This window comes from Rhinolophus sinicus, linkage group LG05, assembly GCF_036562045.2.
Source record: "Rhinolophus sinicus isolate RSC01 linkage group LG05, ASM3656204v1, whole genome shotgun sequence".
NCBI lineage: Eukaryota > Metazoa > Chordata > Mammalia > Chiroptera > Rhinolophidae > Rhinolophus > Rhinolophus sinicus.
The window spans coordinates 109,051,213-109,074,516 of record NC_133755.1 but is presented as its reverse complement, the minus strand read 5'-3'; the positions used below and the strand labels follow the sequence as shown (position 1 = coordinate 109,074,516).

General features: G+C 37.1%; 2 protein-coding genes across 2 annotated transcripts in view; both read right to left on the bottom strand.

The window, feature by feature from the left end:
• Positions 1-23,304, bottom strand: part of COL19A1 (collagen type XIX alpha 1 chain) — a 313,236-nt gene that overhangs the window by 38,878 nt on the left and 251,054 nt on the right. The window contains exons 29-41 of the mRNA XM_019749266.2: positions 23,183-23,236; positions 23,027-23,080; positions 21,725-21,766; positions 17,618-17,722; positions 17,481-17,534; positions 17,169-17,222; positions 12,687-12,740; positions 11,228-11,281; positions 8,915-8,959; positions 6,844-6,894; positions 6,712-6,756; positions 6,237-6,263; positions 2,967-3,020 (exon numbers count right to left, since the gene is read on the bottom strand). Coding sequence (XP_019604825.2) covers positions 2,967-3,020; positions 6,237-6,263; positions 6,712-6,756; positions 6,844-6,894; positions 8,915-8,959; positions 11,228-11,281; positions 12,687-12,740; positions 17,169-17,222; positions 17,481-17,534; positions 17,618-17,722; positions 21,725-21,766; positions 23,027-23,080; positions 23,183-23,236 — 693 coding nt within the window. The remainder of the gene's footprint in view (positions 1-2,966; positions 3,021-6,236; positions 6,264-6,711; positions 6,757-6,843; positions 6,895-8,914; positions 8,960-11,227; positions 11,282-12,686; positions 12,741-17,168; positions 17,223-17,480; positions 17,535-17,617; positions 17,723-21,724; positions 21,767-23,026; positions 23,081-23,182; positions 23,237-23,304) is intronic.
• Positions 1-23,304, bottom strand: part of FAM135A (family with sequence similarity 135 member A) — a 461,750-nt gene that overhangs the window by 319,397 nt on the left and 119,049 nt on the right. The window lies entirely within an intron of this gene.

Sequence of the window (23,304 nt, the reverse complement as noted above, 5' to 3'; positions counted from 1 at the left end):
TTTCATGCATTCAAACCTTGGACCACCATCTCCCATCGTTATAATCTACTCCCTTGAGTACGTGAACCCCTAAAACATTTGATGCCACAAAGACCTCTAATCCATTGATGGTACAAAGTTTTCATTATCTTTCACTCCCTGGATGGCGCCTCTCCCTTATTTATTTAGTTTGAATTCCATGGTTACTGGTTACAATCACTCCCTATGTATTCTGTTAATTCTTTTGACCCACTGTTGCTTCTAGTACTCACTTGTCAAAACTGGAACCTTGTTTAATTACAACTCCCCTGCTATTTTGTACCTTTACCTGAGTGTCTGCGCATGGCTGGAGAAGTACACATAATCATGCTGACTAGTCTCACTTCAGCTCATGACCATAAATGTCAAGGGGGCCCCTAGGGCTTCCCAGCCACCACACTCTGTGGACACTGGACTCTCCCTCTCTCCTAGAAGATCTCCTTAAACCTCCGAGCTCTTCTCCCTACCTCACTCTCAGATAATGACCTTGCTTCCTCCATCTCATTAAATTTAACCAACCAGAAAAGAACTTCTATAGACTCCAACATATTCATCTTCCCACATGTCAGCATCTGTACCCCTGTGCTCTGTTTTCCCACTTAGATAGATAACAAGTGGGAAAACAGAGCATAGGGGTACAGATTCTGATATGAATCTGTAGATGAACTATCCAGGCTCCTCTCTGAAGCCAAACCCTCCATTTATCGTTAGGTCCCCTTCCCTCTTAGCTATGCAGGGACCGTGTTATAGCAATTCTTCCCTTTCCTCCCATATCAGTACCTACTCCCTCCCCCCTTTTCTATGGGATCATCCTTTTAACATACAAATTATTCTGGTATTTCTATGGTCTCAAAATCCATTTTATAAAACTTTGCCATTCTTCCTTCAGCAGCCAATGGCCCATTCCTTTGCTTTCCTTTGCAGCACTCCTGGAGCATACAGTTTATACTGTATTTGCTGTCTCTAGTTCTTTCTTTCTCATTCTCTCTTAAACCCATTCAAGTCCAATGGTTGCTCCTATCAATATAATGACTTAGTAATAATTACCATAGTGATACATGACCTCTGTAGTACTAAATCCAATGGTCAATATTCGATCATTGTACTTGACCCCATCCTCAATATACTTGACCTATTTTCAGTATTTCAGAAAGGCGATCAGTTTCTTCTCCTTGATACATTATCTGCTCTTGGTTTGCAGGACACCAAATTATCATTCTATTTCCTCAGTCACTTCACCTTGCTGATTTCTTCCTGATCTCTTAACACTGGAGGGCTCAGGGCTCAGTCCTTGATCCTCTCCCCTTTATAAATAGTCTGTTGTCATTCCTTTGGTGATCTTATCCAGGCCACTGACTTTAAGATAGCAACTATATGCTTAGGACAACCAAATTTATATCTCTACTGAGATTTCTTTTTCAAATTCCATACTTTTATATCAGACGGCCTACTTACTACCTCCACTTTGCTGTCTAAACAGATACTTCCAAATTTGGCCTCATGTCCAAAACTAAACTCTTCATCATCCTCACTCTTTCTAAATTGGTTCTGCCTATAACTTTCCTCATTTCAGTTGCTGACCACCCAGTCATGCCAGTTGCTCAGGTCAAAAAACTTGAGTTACTTTTGACTCTTCTGCTTCCATACCCACATCCAATCAATCAGAAAATCCTGCTGCCTCTGCCATCACAACACATCCCGAATCCAGCCACTTCTCCCACCTCCACCATTTCACCTCGGATCTTAGCCAACACCTCTCCCCGGATACGGAAATAGGAAAGTCTTCTAACTATCTTCCTTGCTTCCACCCTTGCTCTCTAGCAGCAGACCCTGTCACATTTCTACTCAGAAACCACCACTGGTTCCGTATTTTACTCAGAGTAAAAGATGATGTCCTTACAATGGCCAATAAGCCTCTTTATTAGTGTTTCTCAAACTACCTGTGGTGAAGGAGCAGTTTACTTATTTATTTTCTAAGATGTCATGGACCAAGATGAGTCTACTGATTATATGTTTAGTTATCATGGCAAAGTCAAATTGCCAGACCAGTTTTTAAATGCTTACTCTCAATCTCTGTACTTACCTTGCCACAGAACTAACCCGTAACAGAGTTTGCAGACTGGCACTGGTCTGCTATTGGCCACCCTTTGGGTAGCATTGCTCTGCATGATTCTGTGATGGAGCTCTTCCTCGCCTCCACCCCTGCCTCTCTGACTTCATCTCCCACCATGCTCCCTTCACTCACTCCCTGGGTTTCTAGGATGTAGCAGGAATGCTCATGTCTCAGGGCATTTAGACCTGCTGTTTCCTTTTTTGAAAAATTGTATATATTTAACACGTACAATGTGATGTTTTGATATATGTAGATGTTGTGAAATAATCACCCAAATCAAGGTAACTAACATCTCCATCACATAGCCACTACTCTGTGTGTGTGTGTGTGTGTGTGTGTGTGTGTGTGTGTGTGGTGAGAATACTTAGCAAATTTCAAGTATACAGTACAGTATTATTACCTATCGTCAGCATGTTATATATACATCAGATCTCTAGAACTTACTCATCTTGCCTGGAATATTCTTCCTTCAGACTTGCGGAAAGACTGGGCTAACTCCCCTTCCTCTCTTTTGTCTTTGCTCAGCTCTTGCCTTCTCAGACCACCCTATTTAAAAATCACCACGCTCCCTTCAGCACTTGTGATGCCTTTTAACCTGCTCTACTTTTTCTTTCTTTAAATAGCACTTAGAACAACATTACTTAGTTATTTGTGTTTATTCACTTAGTTTCTGTAGTCTCTTCTTGTAATATAAGTTCAATGAAGGCAGACATTTTTATCTGTTTTGTTCCCTCATGTATTTCCAAACCTTACACAGTTCCTGGTATAACAGTAGGTGCTCAGTAAAAGTTTTGAATGTTGAATCAATGGATGCATTTCTAATTCCTGTACTTACCTTTATACCTGGAAATCCTTCTAGTCCTGGCAACCCCATTGCACCGGGTTCTCCCTGTTAAATACGAACATAAGAAATACAGTAGCAATGATCAAATGTTTTTAAGCATTGGTTTCAAAAGTAAAGATATTTTTTGCCTAAAAACAATATCCCCTCAAACACTGGTAATTTAGGAAGTAAATGGCATGCTCTGTTTTCAAGCATTTGTGTTTTTGCATTTGGTGTTTGAAAATAGTTTGAGAATAAAGCTATTCCCTGGAGAAGCATGAGTCTATTTTCTGATTAATTGTTTTTGTGATTAAGAATCTAATCAGAAGGAATCCCTCTCATCAGTGATAACTACAATTGTAATAAGAATTAGAAGGAAAGGCTTGGCCTTAATAAAGTTTGTCAATTTGTGAGGTACCTGGGGCTGCTAAATTACCAGAGGATGAGACTAGACTCTTTAAGAGATGAAGATGGAGCTCTCAAAGCAGAGCTTATCATCCTTCAATAGTCTCTGAAGCTGGACGTAAATTGTGAACACTTTAGAGGATGACCCCTGGAGCAGCATCTCCAATGATTTTAAAAGTTACTGATAGGGTGACTGGTTTGCTAAGTGGTTAGAGCATGGTACTCATAACACCAAGGTTGCCAGTTCAAGTCCCACATGGGTCAGTGAGCTGCGCCCTCCACAACTAGATTGAAAACAATGACTTTACATCCTGGAAAAACATACTGTTCTCCAATATTCCCCAATTAAAAAAAAAAAAGATACTGACTTATTCATAAAGCTGATAGGTCACTGAGAAAACATGGGTAAGCATTTCCATTAAAAAATATTTTACATATTCTATCATGTGGTCTCATTCTAACTCGAGGCTTTAGGTCCTCAAAAACATATTTGGAAAATTTAGACTGAGGGGAGTTGCTAACTTTGAACAAATAAACATTAGGGCTTTTAATCCAGGAAAGAGAAAGTGGGTAGCATATGGCTTGATAATTTTTATGCTTCAGAAATCTTTTTAAATGTCCACGAATATGTAACCTGTCAATCAAAAACAAACAAGAAAGATGTTCAGATTCTATTCTACATAAAGTTCTGTAAAAGTGTCCCTGGGTTACTGACAAAGGAAATAAGCTCTTTGGTTCTCTTTATTTACATTTCCAGCAATCCTTAGGACAGATAAAGTTGCTCTGCCAATCAATATTTGTTTGAAAGTAGCTAATAATTAAATATTTAATTGAAAGCCACCTACAAATTAAATACCAAATGAATGAAATGGAGCCCCTCAAAAGATGATAAATTCAATGAAGGATAATTTTCATCTATAAAGGTTTACTGAGCAGATTAGAAACAGTGGTGCAGATCTAGAGTCATGGGATTTGAAGGATGCTTGAAATCTACCTCCACCCACCTCAACATTACTTCTCCATTTTTCTACTCTGTGACCTAAAATGCTACAATTCCTGTTTATTTCTATGGTGTAAGGTATTATTTCTCCATATTGGGCAACTGGTGGGAAATGAAAGAAGTAAGATGCACGGTAGTGCTGACATAGAACCCAAAAGAATAATTTCCAAGTTCTGTCTAAGATAAATCTGAAAGTTTAGACAGTATTTAATTTCATAATTCCACATTTCTGTTTGTGGTTCACTCACTTACTTCACATCCGTAAAAAGAAGGAACATCCTTCAATTAGTCTTTATTCTTTATCCTTTGTTGGAACTAAGAAATTTGAAGCTTACTTTCTTCGAATTCTACTCAAATATGTCTACGTTTTTGCTGCCACCCACTTTCCAATTCAAGTGAATTATAACTTATACTTTACGATAATGCTTTTTAAAAAGCTTTTACATCTTAATCTGCAGTTATTAATGACAAAACTTGAATGTTCCAGAAAAGCTCGTGAGAAGTCTAGGTGGCCTTAGATCATTCAGAGGGGATGTTTTGTGTGTGAGTTTGAGAAGGAAAGACCAGAAGGAAATTTTTATGAACCAGGTGAAAGAAAACTAAAATTAAAATGAAGGATATTGTTGGTGAAAGGATAGATAATGTCACAGATAAAGCACGAGCAGAATGAGTAACAAAACAAAGGACCCTTTTCAGTGACATGTTTGAGGTTTGAAAAATGCTACTAACTGGTTGAAATCATGCTTTCAGAGGAAAACAAATTGGCTTTTAATATATATTGCCCCATAACAAAAAATAAGCTCTTTAATTCACTTCCTTTGAAAATTTATTTAGATGTGAAAATGTTACTTTTTATAGCTTATTCTTTTGCGTGTTTAAAACGTATTCATGGTGATGGAAGGAGAACTGACTCTGGGTGGTGAACACACAATGTGATTTATAGATGATGTAATACAGAATTGTGCACCTGAAATCTACGTAACTTTACTAACAATTGTCACCCCAATAAACTTTAATTAAAAAAACAAAACAAAACAAAAAGAAAGGTATTCATCTAGTTTTACCAAACTTTACTGTAATGATGGGCCTTAAATTTTTTCACATGGCAATCCAAAGTGGTATGAAAGTTTTTTTGCTTCTTCGTTTTAGGTATATCTGAGTTTCAAATATATATCCAAAAGTTAAAAGGATATACAGATAAAATATGAAAGATGGGACATATGCTTAAAAAGGACATGGCAGGAAAAACTGCCCACGCATAAAGGGAATCTAATTGAATTTGGGAGAACTTTCACAGTGATGTTCCATGGTTGAGAAGGGTGCTGGAGAACAATTATCATACTTTGGGCACCTGAGGACACGATCTCTATTGGGGCTGAGTGTTAACCTCCTGAAACATTACTCCTAATAAGCGGGTTTATGACAGCAAACCACATCTCCTACAGACATTCAAAACGAACAAGCAGTCCATTTTTGTTGTTGTTGTTGAGGAGATGGCACACATATTAAGGAATGTCTTTATGTATTTTTCTTCCACAATCTACTTAACATTGAATCAATCATCAAAGTTGTTCTATTAGAAGAAAGTGTCCCATTTATCAGGAGCTTTCTATGTGTCTTCCTCCATCACAGGGTGGTTTTTAAAGCACACTAATGAAAGAGACAAATGTCAAGGGCAGTGACAACATCAGCAATGACACATCTTAAAAATGAAGAGCACACTGCTGACGCTTCCTCAGGGATCTGCCTGCTGCTTCCAACATGTTAACGGATGAACACTGAAGATGGCAGGGCGTCTTTGCTTGACGCTCTTCTCTCAAACTTTAATCAAAACTTATTTTCTAAATGACATAAAACACGGGAATGAATATACATACCACTGAGCCAGGGTCGCCTTTTGGGCCCTACAAGAAAAGAAAGGGAAGTCATTTTTAAAATAATGACTGAAACAAAATTACAGAAGATGAAGCATATTGGTCCAATTTGTTTTAATACACATAAACATATTGGCAAGTTTTGTTTTGCTGCAGTTTGGATTTGAAGAATAAGATGAAGAAACATAACTTGATGGAACTCCCATGGCAGTGATGCTTGGACATTAATTTAGTTCTTCGATTTTCAATGCAAAAAGTGACACTTCTATGCACACTGCTATTTTTCATTATTTTGGCTGTGTACATTTTCTCAATTTTATTATAACTGGTTTCATTTATTTACTCCTGCGTAACATTTTGGTTATACTTGTAACATATATTTTTCAGTGAACTTGGGAGTTTTATTTGTTTGTCTTGTTTTGTTTAAATTGTGGCTATTTCAACAAAGTATGCTTTGGTGATAAACAACTGTACTCACAGGAGGGCCGGGGGGTCCTGGATAACTGGGAACATTCACACCTCCCTTCAAAAAAAAAAAAGACAAAGATGAGAAGAATTTATATTAATTCATAACTGGAAAATGATTTAACATAATTATTAAAGTAAATACCTGGAGTTTATATAAACTGCTCATTCCGTTTCCTTCACTGAATGGTATACCCTTAAGAAAGAATGAGATATAGAATTAGTCTCTTAATGGTTAGCGTCTCTACCTTTTATCTTTTTACCAAAATACATTTTTTCCCATTCTATTTCAGAAAGTGAGTTTAATACTATAAGTAAAACAATTCGATGTTTCTATTTTGCGCTTTTCCAAAGCAGATATAGAGGAAAAAATGCAAAGGAGTGTGGCGGACCACACCTGGAGCACCGAGACACTTTTGGTGGAGGTGTGATTAATGTGCAGGTTTCACAGATGAGACACTAATGCATTCAGAGGCAAATATTATTTGTGCATTAAAATTCAGTTTCTGAATGGCCAATTTATGCTAACTGTTTACAGCCCGCTGACCTGCAGGCTATAATGCAGTACTGCTGATGAAGATGTGAACTGGGAACGATTTGGCTGCTGAAAAGTAATTTTTTCCCAGTCTCTTCATACTAAATAGAAAATTAAGGTTAAATGGAGGAGATGATGCTACTCACAACCCTGTGTGGATGTTTCTACAAAAACATATTCTTTAGAACAATAGGGAACAAGAACTTCCTAATAAAATTGACCCATGAATGGAAAGTCTTGGAGCAACTAACACATAAAGATAACTATTTGAGAGTCTTTAAAAAATCATGCATTTTGGCATTCTGGAAAAATTAGCCTATGAAAATTTCAGTTAGGATCTTTTAACATTTTAAGTTTTTTTAAATTCCCAGAGAGTCAATAATCTACATTGTCCTTTTTGTGATTTCCACATTTCAGGTGCAAAACTGAAGAAGATATCATTTTACTGTTTTTGGATAATGGCAGTCAGTGGTGCTCAAGTGAACACAACTTGCATGCATCTTCAAAACACTAGTGATGGAAGAAAATACTGATCCATTCATGTATTCCTTTATTATTTCACTCATTTGACAATTGTTGAATGTCTACTGTATTTTAGTGTGCAAAGTCCTGGAGAGATGAAGTATAATTTTGTCTGAGATTCCCCCCTCCTCAAAAGGGAGAGGTTACCCCTAAAAAGACAACTTTTAATCTGTCTTGAAGAATAAATTGTTTTGGAGAATTCAGGGGGAAGAGAAAGATTTCTTGAGCCCATTGTAAAATAGAGGTCCCTTTCGTGTGTTATTTTGAGTTTGTGTGTTACATTTGCTTTTCTGACCACTGGGGAGGAAGTACATTTTAGGATTTGAGCCCCAAATTCTTTCTGCCCTGCTTCCTTGTCAAGTGAAAAGGTAAGTAAACAAAAGGAAGAACAGGTTTAGGAAAACAGGTGCAAATCTCTTTATTTACATGTGCAAAGCCTATAATTGCATGCAGACTAATAACGTATCTTTGTTGTTTTCAGAAAGTAACAGATGAATTCTTCCCCTTCTCCAGTGAGATTGGCTTCTTAAACTATCCCTATGAGGAAGGGTGGAAAAGAACATTTGTCCGGGACTAAAGCTCTGCTGCGATTTGAGCTTGGCCCCACATGAGGGCAGACTTGCTCCAGAGAGAGGTACCTCCTCTCTCCACAGCCTCCCTGACAAAATGCACATCTGTCTCCATCATGAGCATAAAAACATCGATGGCTCTTGTACATTTTATTCACTAGGTGCTATATAAATAGAATTTCCTTGCATCTCAGATATCATGGATGGTAATGAACACATATAGCATAATACTAAATTTTGGACCAACTCACGCTGCTGGAAGGGATTTCTTTGTAAAGCCCATCTGTTTTTGGTGAATGAGGATCACTGAGGTTTAATGACTTTCCCAGGGTCCACCAGGCAGGAAGTGGAGAGTCAGGGCACATACCCAGGTATGAATCCACAGTATGCAAATCTGAGCACTTGACATTGGAACTGAGCCAAAGTGGGGACATCAGGTTTTCCCAAAGCTACATTGGCTAACATTTGTATTTCCACATAAAACTCAGATGACTTTTATCCTTGAGAACATCAAAATGTGGTTTGACCTCTGGGATATAAAAGTCTTAAGTAGACACAGGAATTTAAGTTTTAAACCTGAAACAACTCACAGGCGGTCCAGGTGGTCCGGGTCTCCCAGGGGATCCCTCACTGCCCTGCAAAGGATATTTAGACCAAAATCAATGGCTTAGACATTTCAACCCCAGGTTTATATACCAGATTATACTTGCTCAGAGAGCCATATTGTGAAATCAATATGGCTTGTTGTTTTGTGTCTGCCTTGCAAAGTCTTATTCAGCTTGGATTTTCTCTTTCACCTGGGGAAATGCATTTCTAGACCACAGGAAGGAAAGGTAAATGCCTTTTCCTACACACATTCAAATTCTTACTGTGGGAGCCCCTGGGATGAAGCTTATTTTTAGATGGAGCCAGACAACCCAGGTGATCATGTCCTGGACTTTTAGTGCAGCTGGGAGCACCCTGCCCGTGTGGGGGTGCTGAGCAGAGTTCTTGCAAGCAGGGGCCGGGCTATGAGGAAATGTGACTCTTTGGGTCAGCCCCTCATTTTAGCCTCACCTACACCTTCACCTTTTGGGAATCAGAGGGGCCATCTACATAATATGACCAATGTAGAATATCACAACCTGTTTTGTGGCTGCAGGTGGAGAAACATCTTTCACTTCCTAAGTTAATATTAGACGTTATAACCAAGTCAGTCACGTCCCACTGAACAGAAGTCACTGTGGTAACAATACCGCTCAAGGAAAATGTTCTATACAATTTAAACAGCCTCAGACATTCGGCTTACAGTAGAAGGAGACTGCAAATGGAATTTGTGAAAAAATGAATTCAAGTTGAAACTTGAAAAATGGATTTCACTTTTATTTTCACAAAACGTAGAACGCTTATCGGTCCATGATAAGCAGAGGTATTAGAATCCCTTTGGTACTTTCCATCAGTTCTTCCTGTAACTTTTCTTTTAGAATTATAGCCTCATAAAACCTCTTAAGTCCCTCAATATTAGGGGCAATGGCAAGAAATGGTTAATTAAAAAAAGAATCTAGAGAGAGGATAATTCCTATTTACCATAACCAAAAATTCTGAGGGATTTCAACCCATTTCCATAAATTTTTGAAGGATTTCATTCTAATCTCCCCATTTTTTAGTAACAAAAGAAAGCATCATAAAATCTTGTTTGTATCTTTATCAATAAAAATAAACTGTAAAGTTTTCCTTGCAATGTGTCTGACTGAGAATGTGTGGCAATGAGTATATTGTATTTTTTCCAGACTGCTTTGAAGGTGGCTATCTCTCTAAGACATGTCATATTCTGCTGACTGCTGGCAGTGTTCTTCAGAGAATTATGTCATAGTTCTTATGAACCAGGAGAGGACAAAAAAAACAAGGAGAAATATGTGCCTATTGAAAAGACTTTTTTTCCTGGCACAATTAAGAGTCATATTTTCATCCTCGATTGTGCCCCAAAGCTCATCTCAGTGTGGAATTCCCATTAACTTCAAAAGCCAAATCTCTGAATAATTCCTATAGAGAACAGAGAAAAAAGGCTAGTGGGGTTGGGCAAGCTTCTTAGAATACTATCAGAATAAAAATTGTGCCGAGACTGTCTAGAATAAGCACATTGTTTCCTTTCAAATTTTTTGGGATTCCTTTGCTCCTTGATGTCATTTTGCCCCATTTTTGGTCATTTCCGGGTGGAAGCCACTTGAGTGCCTCATATGGACTTTTTTTTGATTCTCACTTCCCTAATGTGAATAGCTAATCTTATTTCACTCATTTGCTAGCTCTGTCTGGATTCACACTGTGAGGCCAATTTAGATCCTAAATCGGGTAAATTTATGAAGCCCTGTGGTCTTCCGGTATTGCTGGTCCTCCCTTCTGACCACAGCAGCCCATTTGTCCATTCAATTGGACTCCCCAGGAAACCAGCTGTTCTGGTTCCTTAGTGAATTTCCCCTAGGGCCCTCAGAGGAGGACAGAACTTCCAGATTGCACCAGCAAGCCCTTCTCCTGGGATTGGATTCCTGTTCCTGATGGCCAGCATGCAGTCTGAAACCTTGGCTCCTGGGATTGGAGCACCCTGATAAAAACCCTCTTATCTGCATCTCTTCAGAAGGCTTCCCCACCCCGTCCTTCCACATAGTTAGATGTTCAGGACACTGAATCCAGCTTGGACTTTTGCTATACGGCACCAGTTTTCTATTCGACCTTTCCTCTAAGGACGTATTATCTTATCCTATATCCATTCAGACCAATTATTGGACCTATGTCCTTTCAAGCCCACTACCAGACATCATTCCTACTTTCAGGCTTTGCTTGATTTTATGGATCTCTTTGTAAACAGTGTCACCTTGCCCCTACCCCAAGCCCCTATTCAAACATGACGGGAGGCGTCTCCTCTATACCTTGTCACCCTTTGCTCCTGCAGGACCAGGATGCCCAGTTCTTCCCATCAAGCCCTGTGAAACACAAAACTAAGTTTGTTACAAAAACAACAAGTAAGTGGCCAAGGGGTATTGGAAGTTGGTCTAAAACTGATACATTTTTGAAGGTCGTTTAACCCTAATTAAATCAGTCCTACAAGCTTACATTTCTTCAGGCTGATACAGCAGCTGTATCCTGCTGATAAGCTCTTACAAGGGTAAAATTTGTATTTGTGGTTGCTTTTCACCTTGGCCAACCGCATTTAATGACCTTAATTGGAACCTTTTGATACACTTAAGAATTTAGCCTTGCTGTTTAAATGGCAATTTACATAACATTATGCTTTCGTAAGTGTGCTATAATTTTGGTAGTGATCAACATTTTACATACTTCAAGACACGGCAGAATTAACAACGTGCATATTGAGTTATGAGATCTGTATTTTACCAATGGAAAATAAAATTTAATTTCAATTTTTTTTTGAGAATAGTTAGCTATAATTTTCATTGTTCCTTTCACAACTCTTTCTCTTAACTTTTAATTTTAGTCTACAGTTTAAAGCCAGGTTTGTTTTACATAACTGTGGTGAAAACATAAACGATGAAATTTTAATTATGGCAAATTCATGATTCAAAACATTAAGGAACATGATTATTTTCCTACTTGTGTGGTAAATACCATCTGCATAGGAACTCTAAGAAGTGAAGAACTGGAGAAGTTAAGACTTCAGTTGGGTTGTTATATTTAGCAAATAAAAATACAATATTTGGGACAAACTTATGCTCAAAAAATATTTATTGATATGAAATTCAAATTTAACTGCATGTCCTGCATTTACCTGGCAACCTTAGACTTGAGCTCCACTTTAATGAGACATTGAGTTTAGGAGGTGGGAAAGGAAAAGATATTCTATTTTAGGAAAACCAAAGTATAACCAAAGACACAAAGGGCATGATGTTATGTCTGAAGGGCAGTGAAAAAAAGTGCTGACTAAAGTGGAAGATATTTTAATTCATAGAGAGGAATAAAAATAAGTTGAATCTGATAATCCTTGACCCATTTCCTTCTAAAAAAACAAATTCTTAGTTTATGGTACTTAAGAATATAAGGATATAACCATCTAAATATCTCTTCCAAAGGTCAATGCCAAAAAATTATAACTAAAAGTAGAATGTTCTTTTACATCCAACTTCTATTCAAATAGACTAGCTTAACTACAGACTGATTTCTGGTCTGGTAGAATTCTCATGATAAATCTCTACAACCCTGAATAACCTTAAGTAATACTAAATCAGAAATGGTTCATGCTACTTTTCTAGGCAACAGCTGGATAATCTACATAGAGGCACAGAAAACAAAAGGCAATGAGAACTACTAGAGCACCTTTAATCATCCCAGCAGATAGGGACTGTGAGCAGAACAGCTTTAGCAAATACTTACAGGGGGTCCAGTCGGGCCTGGAGCACCTGGAACACCTGGAATTCCTTGAAGACCCTGAAAGACATAGTTCCTACCATAAAATCTGCTATATCATTGAAACAAGGCATTTCAGTTAATCAAGTATTTTGACTATTGACAATTAAACATCAATGTTGACTATTCAAAAAACATGACATATGCCGTACTCCAATAGCTATTTTCAAAGAGTAAGGATGGTGAGCTTAAATGCCGTGACGTGGAATCTGTAACACACATCATTTAATGTGTTTGGTGATTCACAGAGCATTTCTGGCTTCGCAGAGCCACCCCACTGACAATAAGCATCACTGAGAATCCACCACTGCTAAAGCATGGAAATATAAATTTCAGGTTGGCAGAATGCCAACAAAGAAATATATGATTACACTAATGCTTCATTCTGCTAGTGGAAAAATGGAATATGTTTTATGATACAATATTTAGTTTAGCTGGCCAGTTCATTATAAGAAGAAATTTGGCTCATTGGTGAATTTAAATTTGGAACACTTTAATAGCTTAAGCATAAACGTGACTAGATATCCCCTCCTTCACCTCCTTAGTTCTGTAGAATAATGCTAATTATACTGGATGGGGTTTAAGATGTTGAGACATTTATATATTCGAGGAAGAATTGGCAAGATTAACTGGTAACTTGAGTAATTAATTTTGTTCCTTTACTAAGATTGCCAACAACAATTAGTTAGATAAATTACAGAAAATCCATAATATAAAATTTTTCACAACTATTAAAATCATGTTTAGGCAAACTATTGGATAACATGGAAAAATAAAAGTTATAAAATGTTACATAGAGTAGGGCTCAAATTATTAAAAAAATAATAAATGAACTTTATAAAATATGAGAATGATAAAGGTTCATTCCTTAGTTGAAAACGTTAGTGTCAGATGTGTTTCAGAGTTCTGAATTTCCAGATATTTTTAAAGGCAGGGCAGCGCTCAAACTGGATACTATGTGACACTTTCAGTGGTACCTGAGCAAGAATCCTCTAATACACACACAAGTATTTCTGGAGTAGAACATATGGTATTCTCACCAAGTGGGATAAATAGCCCAGCACCATATGAATTCAGTTCAGATTTTGCTGCCAAATGAATTTGCTGTAACCTTGGAAAAAAATTTCCCAGGTTTTTGAGCTTTGGAATTGTGGAGGAGGGGTTGTGGGCCATAATATCACTATTACCAATAATTCTCCTTGGGCAGTGCAAACAGGGATAACTTGCATTTTTTTTCAGTGTTTCTGTGTATTTCCCAAATTTTTGATAATGAACTCAGATGACTTCTAAAATCAGAAAAAATATACTTTTAAAAATACCACTTTGTTGTTTCAGATAACCAACCATATCATGCATGAAGTTCTAGATTGAATTGTTCCACTCTTTTACGATTTAATTTTTTTTACTGAGTGATCTTTTATATTGCCAAACCACTCTTATTATGATAAATTTCCTTTACCTTTTACTGTGATGAAACATGTATTTTTATACACATTATAAATATTAGGTGAGGTGACATTGGTAAACTATTGCATATTTATTTATGCAATAAATAAATCCTATAGGACCAAGGTTCTTATGGGTTCAAGGACCAAGCTGTGCCAAGCCTGCCTATCTAATAACAATAGGATCTCCTGTTATTTCAGGTATTTCATGTGATATAATGTGAATAAACGTTGGGAAGAATCTCCTTGAACATGCTGAAATTCCTCATGTAAGCAGAGTCTTGGGTAAAATCTTATGTATACTTGTTGTGCATGTGTGTGTGTGTATGTGTGTGCGCATGCACACACACGTACATGTGTGAATGGCATGCATTAGCTTGCTGTGTTGGCTCTTTTTATCTCCCCACCATTAACTTGTTTACAGGTGCATAAGTGGAAAGAAAACAAATTTCCTTTGGGAAAAGCATCTCTAAATTCTTGAGATTATAAATGCTATATCACAAATTGCTTTATCTCAAATCCATATTTTCATAAAATTCTCTCTATATGTACATGTATAAGATATGCATGTACATATATACATATATAATCATTTTTTTGCTACTTTTATTTCTAACACTGAATTAGTGTAGAGATGTTGAGTGAGTCTTTAGGTAGCCTAATTTATAAGCTTGGGACTCATTAACCTTTGATGACCACATTAAACTTTAAAATAAACCTCAGTCCATAAATTAAAAAGAATCATTCTCAGCAGCCTTTTTTGAACAAGCTGAAATTTTGGAGTAAGGGTAAAAGTTACTATGGATGCATAAAGGGCAAGAAGATAATTTTAGAAGACAAGATGGTCATTAAAGAAGATGAATGAATATTGAAGAGTAGGACAGTCCTTTTAGCATATAGTGCCACACTAAAATACAAATTAAAATTTATTGCATAGATATTCAGGGATCACTAACTTCTTTTCCTGCTCTGCTATCTTGGTTTTGCAAGACCTATCTCAGTTACTACCAAGAATATTTATTTTTCCATTGTGATAATTTATGGCTGAAAATATTTTTATGTCCTCTTCATCATTATCCTGAAATATTGTAGGAAGGTCTGCATTCAAAGCAAGAATTCACTCTGAGTGTGAGAGGTGTGTTCTATTAGCAGCTTACAAGTTGCCACCTTGAGTCGTGAAAGAACACCTGTAAAATACATAGAGGATAATGTCACTTTTCTAAGAACAATAGACAAATAAGCTCCTCCTCTAAATTCCCAAATGGATTGAATTGAAGACATAATAATTAGAAGTCCTCAAAGAGATGGGGTGTCCCTCTTTATCTTTTCTACTGAAAGTAGAACAGACATTTCAGATTTGGTATGATTAGATATTATGTACATATTAAAACAGTATAGTTTATTGGCCAGTTGGAAATGCATAATTCTTGGTCAATTGCATTCACTTCAGTCAAGTATCTGAGTATCTGAGTCAAGGAGTATCTGAGTCAAGGAGAAGACAAGATAATACTATTTCCCATCTATCTGAGAGGTAAATGCTTCATTGACCCATTCCCCACAAAAGGACCAACTGAACTAGTATGTTACTTAAGGTTTATTCACATTATTCATGTGATGTGAAGAAACAACCGAGAAAGAATTTCCTTCTGAACTTGCTGGAACTCCCCACGTAATAAGAGTCTTGTGCAAAATTTTGTGTACTCTGTGTTAAAGAATCCATAAGAGATAGTTCAGAAACAACTCACTAAAATAGTGGAAGAATAATAACAATCGATTTCAGTTCACCAAGAGGGTGAAGTATCCTGTTAAATCAATAAAAATTAACTTCTAATAAATTTAACTGAGAGTCACTTATAAAAAACCTGAAGTCCAATTATTTCCTGGTCCTTTGTTATTACCTTCTCAATTGCCTTTAAGGACTACCTCTTGAATCTAGGCAGTTAAAAGCTGTTAGACTATTAAAATCAGATATTATGCTTGTACTATAGTGTAACTTTGGAGCATGAAGAAGCAAAAGCTCAATTAACTCTTATTTTGCAAATAAAATGCCTTTACAATTTTGTTTTTGAATGAAAATAAACATTATGTTTCTTTTTTCTTCAATTTTTAACTTGGGAAAAGCAAGCCAATCCTCAGTTTTCTAGAGTAGAGTCATTATTAATTTAAAACAATAACATATGATGATAATTTATGTGAAATATAACTCCAACTCAAAAAAACAGATCTACTTCATTTCATTATGATTTTCTGCACTGACATCAAGGTTAATATATGCCAGATGGCTTACTTACTTTCATTAAGAATTATTAGTATCAAAACTGTTTAAACTAACAACAATTCATCATCCTAATTGGTTTTTCTAAGAGTTAATGTGAATTATGCAGGAAAAGAATAATATCCTGAGCATCGCCATGGCTTAGAATCAGAAAATTATACCACTGTCTCGAAAGTACATTTGACTTTGAACCTTAGTCCAGGATTGGCAGCTGATCTAAGCTAGTCCAATCAGATCCTTTTCTCCCAAGAGTTTGAAAGTTGGACAGAGTCACAGATAAACCAAGGTCATTGAAGTTGAGTCATGTTACAGCAGGGTCCCAGGGAAGTCCTGCTGGGTTCTGGGAATGCCCTTATCCCTAGGCTGGTTGTTAACTAGTCCTTCAATTCTACTAGCCACCTCGGGATATTTGTCAGTAAATCTTCCTTTCCTGCATCCTCTTGCTTTTATTTTGAGAGAGCTGAAATTATCATCTGCTACATGGAAACAGAAACATAGTAATTGATATGTTAACTTTGTTTTTTAATTTCGTAGTCTCAAAAACCGGACCATTGATCATAAACATCAACATATTATTATTCAAAATGTGTTAATATTTGAAAAGACCTACCTCTTTGTTTTTATTTACTTTAGCATTAAACATGAGCTCTAGAAAAATTGATGTCTTTCTTCCGTTGAGTCATATAAACAGAATCAGTAGGACTATATTATCAGAGAATAATCTTTTACCTCATCACCTTTCTCCCCAGGTATCCCAGGGTAGCCCCGCTCTCCTTTGCTTCCCTAAAAAGAAAATAAATTCTGCTAGTACACTCAATCACTTTGTCATCGTTTGGAATAATGAAAATGTCTCTTCTCAGGACACTTGGGGTATGTAATTTGAACAGTTAGGGAACAAATAAATAACATTTGCAAATGACTTTACACACTTTTCTCAAATATTTTTATATAAAGTAGTGCATTTTAAAATGGGTTTCCTTTTTTTTTTTCCACACTGAATTGGAAATCACACAAAGGAGAATGAAGGAGAGACTTCCTTACCTTCGGTCCCTCTCTGCCTGGGATTCCTGGAGGACCCCGTGGCCCTATATCACCCTAGAGGACAAAGCAGTAACAGATCTGAGAGAAGGCACTCTGTGTAACCTACAGGGCCCATCAACATTCAGCCTGCCTCTTACCTTCCGGGCTGTAGAATCATACTTTCCAGGTTCACCAGCGCCTCCTTCTTCTCCTTTGTTACTTTTTAGCCCAGGAACACTGACTTGGCAGTTGTCACAAAAGTTCTAATGAGTACAAAGGTAAGGTGACTGATATATTCATCAAAGACATCTATAAAAGTGAGATTTGATCAGATTTGAAATTCGATTTGAACTTCTGTCAGAGATGAGTGACATAGCAATCGTGCTATGTCAGTACTTTCAGAAACTTAATTTATCCAATTTGAAAGAACAACTTTTTGTGAGGTAAAAACTACTTATAAAGCTAGTCAATGATATCTGTTTATGATATTGATGAGCTAACAATTATTAAAAGAAAACATGTCAGTGATAATATTTAAATAGAAAATTCTAAATAAATAAGGAAAAGACACAAGTCAAGAACACAGAGTTTCACTGCTTAGCAGCATGTTTAAAAAGGGAGGTGGTAACAAAGTTTGGAATAACCAGCAAGATTATAGAGTGCATAAACAAATAACATACATCATTTAAAATGAAAGAAAGAAAAAGCTGTGAAAAAAGGATTTCTCCTCTCCTTTTAAGAGCAAAATTAGTTGGAGACTCTACACATAGTTTACCAACGTTTTATTTGTCAGCAAAAGCACTCATGTGAGAAATGATTACTTGAGTGACTTAGACTTGACTTCTATGTCAAATCCAAGTACAGATAGGAAATCTAAGTGCAATTACCTTTCCACTGCCTTCTCTGTAACCTTTAGCTGATCTGGAAAGGCTTGAATTTAAGTGTCTGAGCTCACAAGATAAACTTCTTATCACATAGCTGAAGAAAAAGTGTTTGAGAAAAGCCCTAGAAAGGCTTATTTTAAAATAAATTGTTAAATAAGTATATGATCAGGAAAGGCACAGAATAGGGACCACTGGGAGGGGGGATGGGGTTTTAAAGTTTAGTTTTAACAGTTGACAAAAGATAGGGCGATATAAGCCTCTAATTTTCCATCCTTTTCACAAAAGGGAAGAATCTTTAAACATGAAAAGGGAACTGAAGCTTGCTGTTGATGAACTCAGCAAAAAAAGCCCATAGCTATTCAAGTTTCATATTTTTGACCTGGTGAATATCAGCAGAAGCCTGATTTCCAAAAATATGCTCCTTGGAAGACTAATTTTGTATGATATTGAAAAGATTCTAAGGCAATTTGTCTAAAAAATGCTGGGCTAAAGAGTTCTCTTCACAGTGGTCCTTCTTAGAGCTGGATATATTAAAGGAAGCTAAAGTGTTCAATGTTTCCCAAACTAATTCTACTACCAGTATCTCTTCTCAGAGCTAATGTGTTGATCAAGGAGTTAAAAAAATACATATACGGTTGTCTACTATCCCTTTCACTATCCAAAAAACTATGATGAGAGAAATAAAGAGAGAGACCTGACAACTTCAGAAAATCAAAATGTTTTCCATATTTAAAAAAGTATGAAAATGAATTATTGCATTTGTAGACATATAAATGTGGCCTATCAAAACGGAGCAAAACTTTGGCATATCAGTGTGTAGCAATATTTTAGAATGGATTATTCAATTGATTGTTTTAATAAAATATAAAAAATGGTAACCATTATGAGTCAATAGAATTTTCTGAGTCATTTGAAACTGTCCTCATTTTTTTTAGTTTAGGGTTACCAGAATGGTAAGTTAAGGGAAACTAGATTTCATTACTGTTCTTGAAAAAATGTCTTAAGGGTGGCCGGATGACTCAGTTGGTTAGAACGCGGGCTCTGAACAGTAGGGTTGCCGGTTTGATTCCCACATGGGCCAGTGAGCTGCGCCCTCCACAACTAGATTGAGTACAATGAGCTGCCGTCAGATGGCTCAGTTGGTTAGAGTGTGAGCTCTGAACAACAAGGCTGCGAGTTCAATTCCCACATGGGATGGTAGGCTGCACCACCTGCAACTAAAGATTGAAAATGGTGACTGGACTTGGAGCTGAGCTGTGCTCTCCACAACTAGATTGAAGGAGAACGAGTTGGAGCTGATGTGCCCTGGAGAAACACATTGTCCCCACACACATACAAATGTGGCCTATCATTTTTCCCCAATTAAAAAAAATGTCTTAAGATTTTCTTACGAAGAGAATAAGGATGCACCAATTATGAGCCAATGTACAATCTCATTCAAAGAGGTAATGATACACAGGTGAACCTACAAGACGGTCTTTGATAGGTTATCATTTGGGCCTGAAGTTATTTCAGTTCTTTTCAACAATTTCAATCAAAAATATTTTTAAAAACACAGAGCATGATGATCAAGTTTGCTAAAGACTCAAGACAGAGAAGGAGAGTTAGTAGGTTAGGTAACAAGATCAGGAGATAAAATGGCACTATTAAATTGGTCTAACAGAGCCAACCCTCAATAGAAATTCCTGTATTTCGATTTTGCTTTGGGGAATGAGATGTTTTCCTGTTCTACTAAACACAGTTTGTTGGGACAATCAGTCAAGGTGTTCTGCCCACCTCTCGCGAATCAACTTTCCTGGGTCTCAGAACCTCAGTAGAGATGATGCTGGGACGGGAACAATGGCAAAGAGCATTTGTTATAGAGATGCTGCCCTGGTGAAATGATCAATTACTTCCACTTCGGAGACCCCTGGAGTCCTGGTTCGTCTCTTTGTCAAAGCCTATGCACAGTCTTTTGTGTCTATTCTGTGAGCCACCCCATATTGTATCAGGATATTCATTTCAACTTAAGTACATACATTTTTGATTCTTAAAGAACCCTAACCTGTCTGGAACAGTACAACTCTTACAATGCTGTCGTTTCCAACACTACTGCCTTTGTAAAGAACCTAAGACAATGTCTGAGGACCTAAATTTCTGTGTTAATGTTACACTTACTAGCTGTGTGACTCAGAGCAAGCTGCTTAACTGCTCGGAACTTCAGTCTCTCCTCTACAGAATGGGGATACTACCACAGCCTAAACTTACAAGATTATTGTGAAGATTAACTGAGATAAGTAAAGCAGCGTATTGTCTGGCCTGTAACTGTGACAATAAATATAAGATCTTTCTGAAACTCCCATAAATATTCTCTTCTGACTTGTAAGAAAATGTTGGCTTTGAAGGTCTTAAAAGAGCCTCTAACATATTTTTGTATTCATACTTACATTTATATATCTATTTTCAAAACTTTAATCACCTAAAAAATTCATATACTAGAATTCCTGAGTCTTTTGAATTAAATTCAACAAACATTCCTGCCTGCCAACTACTATTATGTAAGTCATTGTACAAAACATTGGGCATTTAAATGCTAGGAAAATAGAATAAATCACTTATACACACATATAGCCTAAATGTGCCTGTATGTATACTGTCTATTCATACATAGACAAATAAGACACATAAGGCTTGAGTATAATGTAAAGGGACAGATTTTCACCTGGGATCACTCAGTATTAGCAAACCATGAAGAAACACGCAAATACATAGCGTTATGGGTGTTCCATTATCATTCTCCTTCATCTGGTTTACAAATAAAATACAGGGAAGTATTAGAGGAAAAAAATGGCACTTTTTATTCAATAGAGTAACAGGTGTTAGGGCTATGGTCAGCTTTGGAATTTTAGAGCTCATTTTGTAAAATCCCATGACATCAAAACTCAGCTTTGCAAGCTGGCTGTTTATTGAGCAGCACTGGTGTTCATCCTGGGACTGGCCAGCGGGATACAGAGAGAAGGATTAGGGTACTCAGTGGTGAGCCAGGGTGAGTACACACCCATTAAGAGAAAGTGCTCCCCCAGAGGAGAGAATGATCTACTCAGGGGTGTTAGTGATATATCCCTTCCCTGTAGCGCATCTCAGAATTGCCCTCTCTCCCCTCCCCTGCCCTTCTACACCCAAAATGAGAGACAGAGTGGTAAAGAAGAGAGTGGAGGGATTAGTATAAGTGGTGTAAAGTACATGAAGATGTATGTTCCTTTTTTCCATCTTATAGATGTTCTGCCATTTAAAAATTGAATTTCAGTTCAGGCTAAGCAACTAACTCAATTTCTGGCAAAAATTTCTTTTCTGATTTTACCTGAATATTAACACATAATTTCTTACATAGCAACAAAGTACCTTGAGCAAGGCACCGATGTCTCCCAAGAGAGGAAGTGCAATCTGTGGTTAAGGAGAAAGAAACAAATACATGTATTTATGTACAGAGAGGCACATAATACAACATGAGTGTACAATACAATGCAGACATTTTTGAGAAATACTCCTTATTTCTCTACTAGGAACACACAAACACATGCATATTATTGCTTTGATTCTGCATCTCTATTTTATATTTTCATGACATGGCAACCTTTCGGCCAACCCTAATATGTTACTGGTTTTACACTTGATCTTGGCCAAAAGGCTGATAAGTGATTTATTGTTCACTTCAAATAACACATAAAGGTGAGTCATTTATTAAAAGGAAAACACCCCCTTCCAGGCAAATTATCAGGCTGTTACCTGAAAGTTCTTTCTCACTGAAGTTCAGAAGAGCCTGTATGTGGCTTAAGTGATGGGTAAGATAGATACTGAGGGGACTTGAAGTGTTTACACTTCATGTCTTAAAGTGTCCTTTCAAAGAGACACTGTAAACCCAAGTAACACTTTACAAGATTCCCAGATGAGGCATTCAGAGGTGGAGTTAAAATAAGGCTAAAATATGCCTCTGTATGTAGCTTATAAAGGCACATAAGGCCCAACCAGTGTGGGAAGTAGAAGGATCTGTGAGGCTTAAAACTGAGAGGCCAGATTTGGATTTTATTATACAAAACTCTTAATACAATGTCATGTACCATATGGCCTCTCAAATTATAACTGCCAATTCTGAGGCTATTTAAAGGGATTTTGCTGTCGCTCAAAGCAAGGCTTAACCTAAAATAAAACTTTGGAACACACATTTAGTACCTAAACCCATTTTTTAAGAGCCTACTGAAGACAGTTTTTGTAATTTAATTATTTCAGCATTTTTAAAGCCACAGAATCAATGGATATGTACCATATTGTTAGTAACTTACCTGCAAACTTCCATTTAGAGAAATGAAATTCGTTTAGTCACTAGCATTAGAAAGAATAGAAACTGTGGCTATATATTTTAACTCAATTTTCCATGGGATTGAGACATTCTATGCCAAGGCTCAGCCTAGGGTAAAATTGTACAGCTGAATTATATCCTGAGGAAATAAGTATTCATCATGCGCATAAAAAATGCTGACACAGCTTGAATATTTTTCCCCCTCTACAAAATAATGGGGACAAACAAAATCACAAAGCAGTCACTGAGCATTCTAATTAGTTTGGACAGCAAAAGTTGCTTGGTAGGCTGTTTGGCTTCTGGGCGTATTTAAAGATACATAAATCAGGCACAGTCTGGCGACATACCGGGTCACCTGGGGGGCCTGGCAGACCTGGCTTTCCATCCCTCCCTGGAGCTCCCTGAAAACAGAAACATCATGTTCAAATCTTTGCACAGTGGCACGGGTGCAGATGAAAACGGGTGGGGATGTGGTGGGGAGGAGTAGGTCAAACAGTTCTTACATCATTCCCTGGGGTCCCTGGGGTTCCTGGCAATCCAGGGAGACCTCGAGGACCCTGGAAAATGGGGAAAATAGTTACTTATGAGGACAGTCTTTCAGTAATTTCCCCCAAGTAAGCACGCT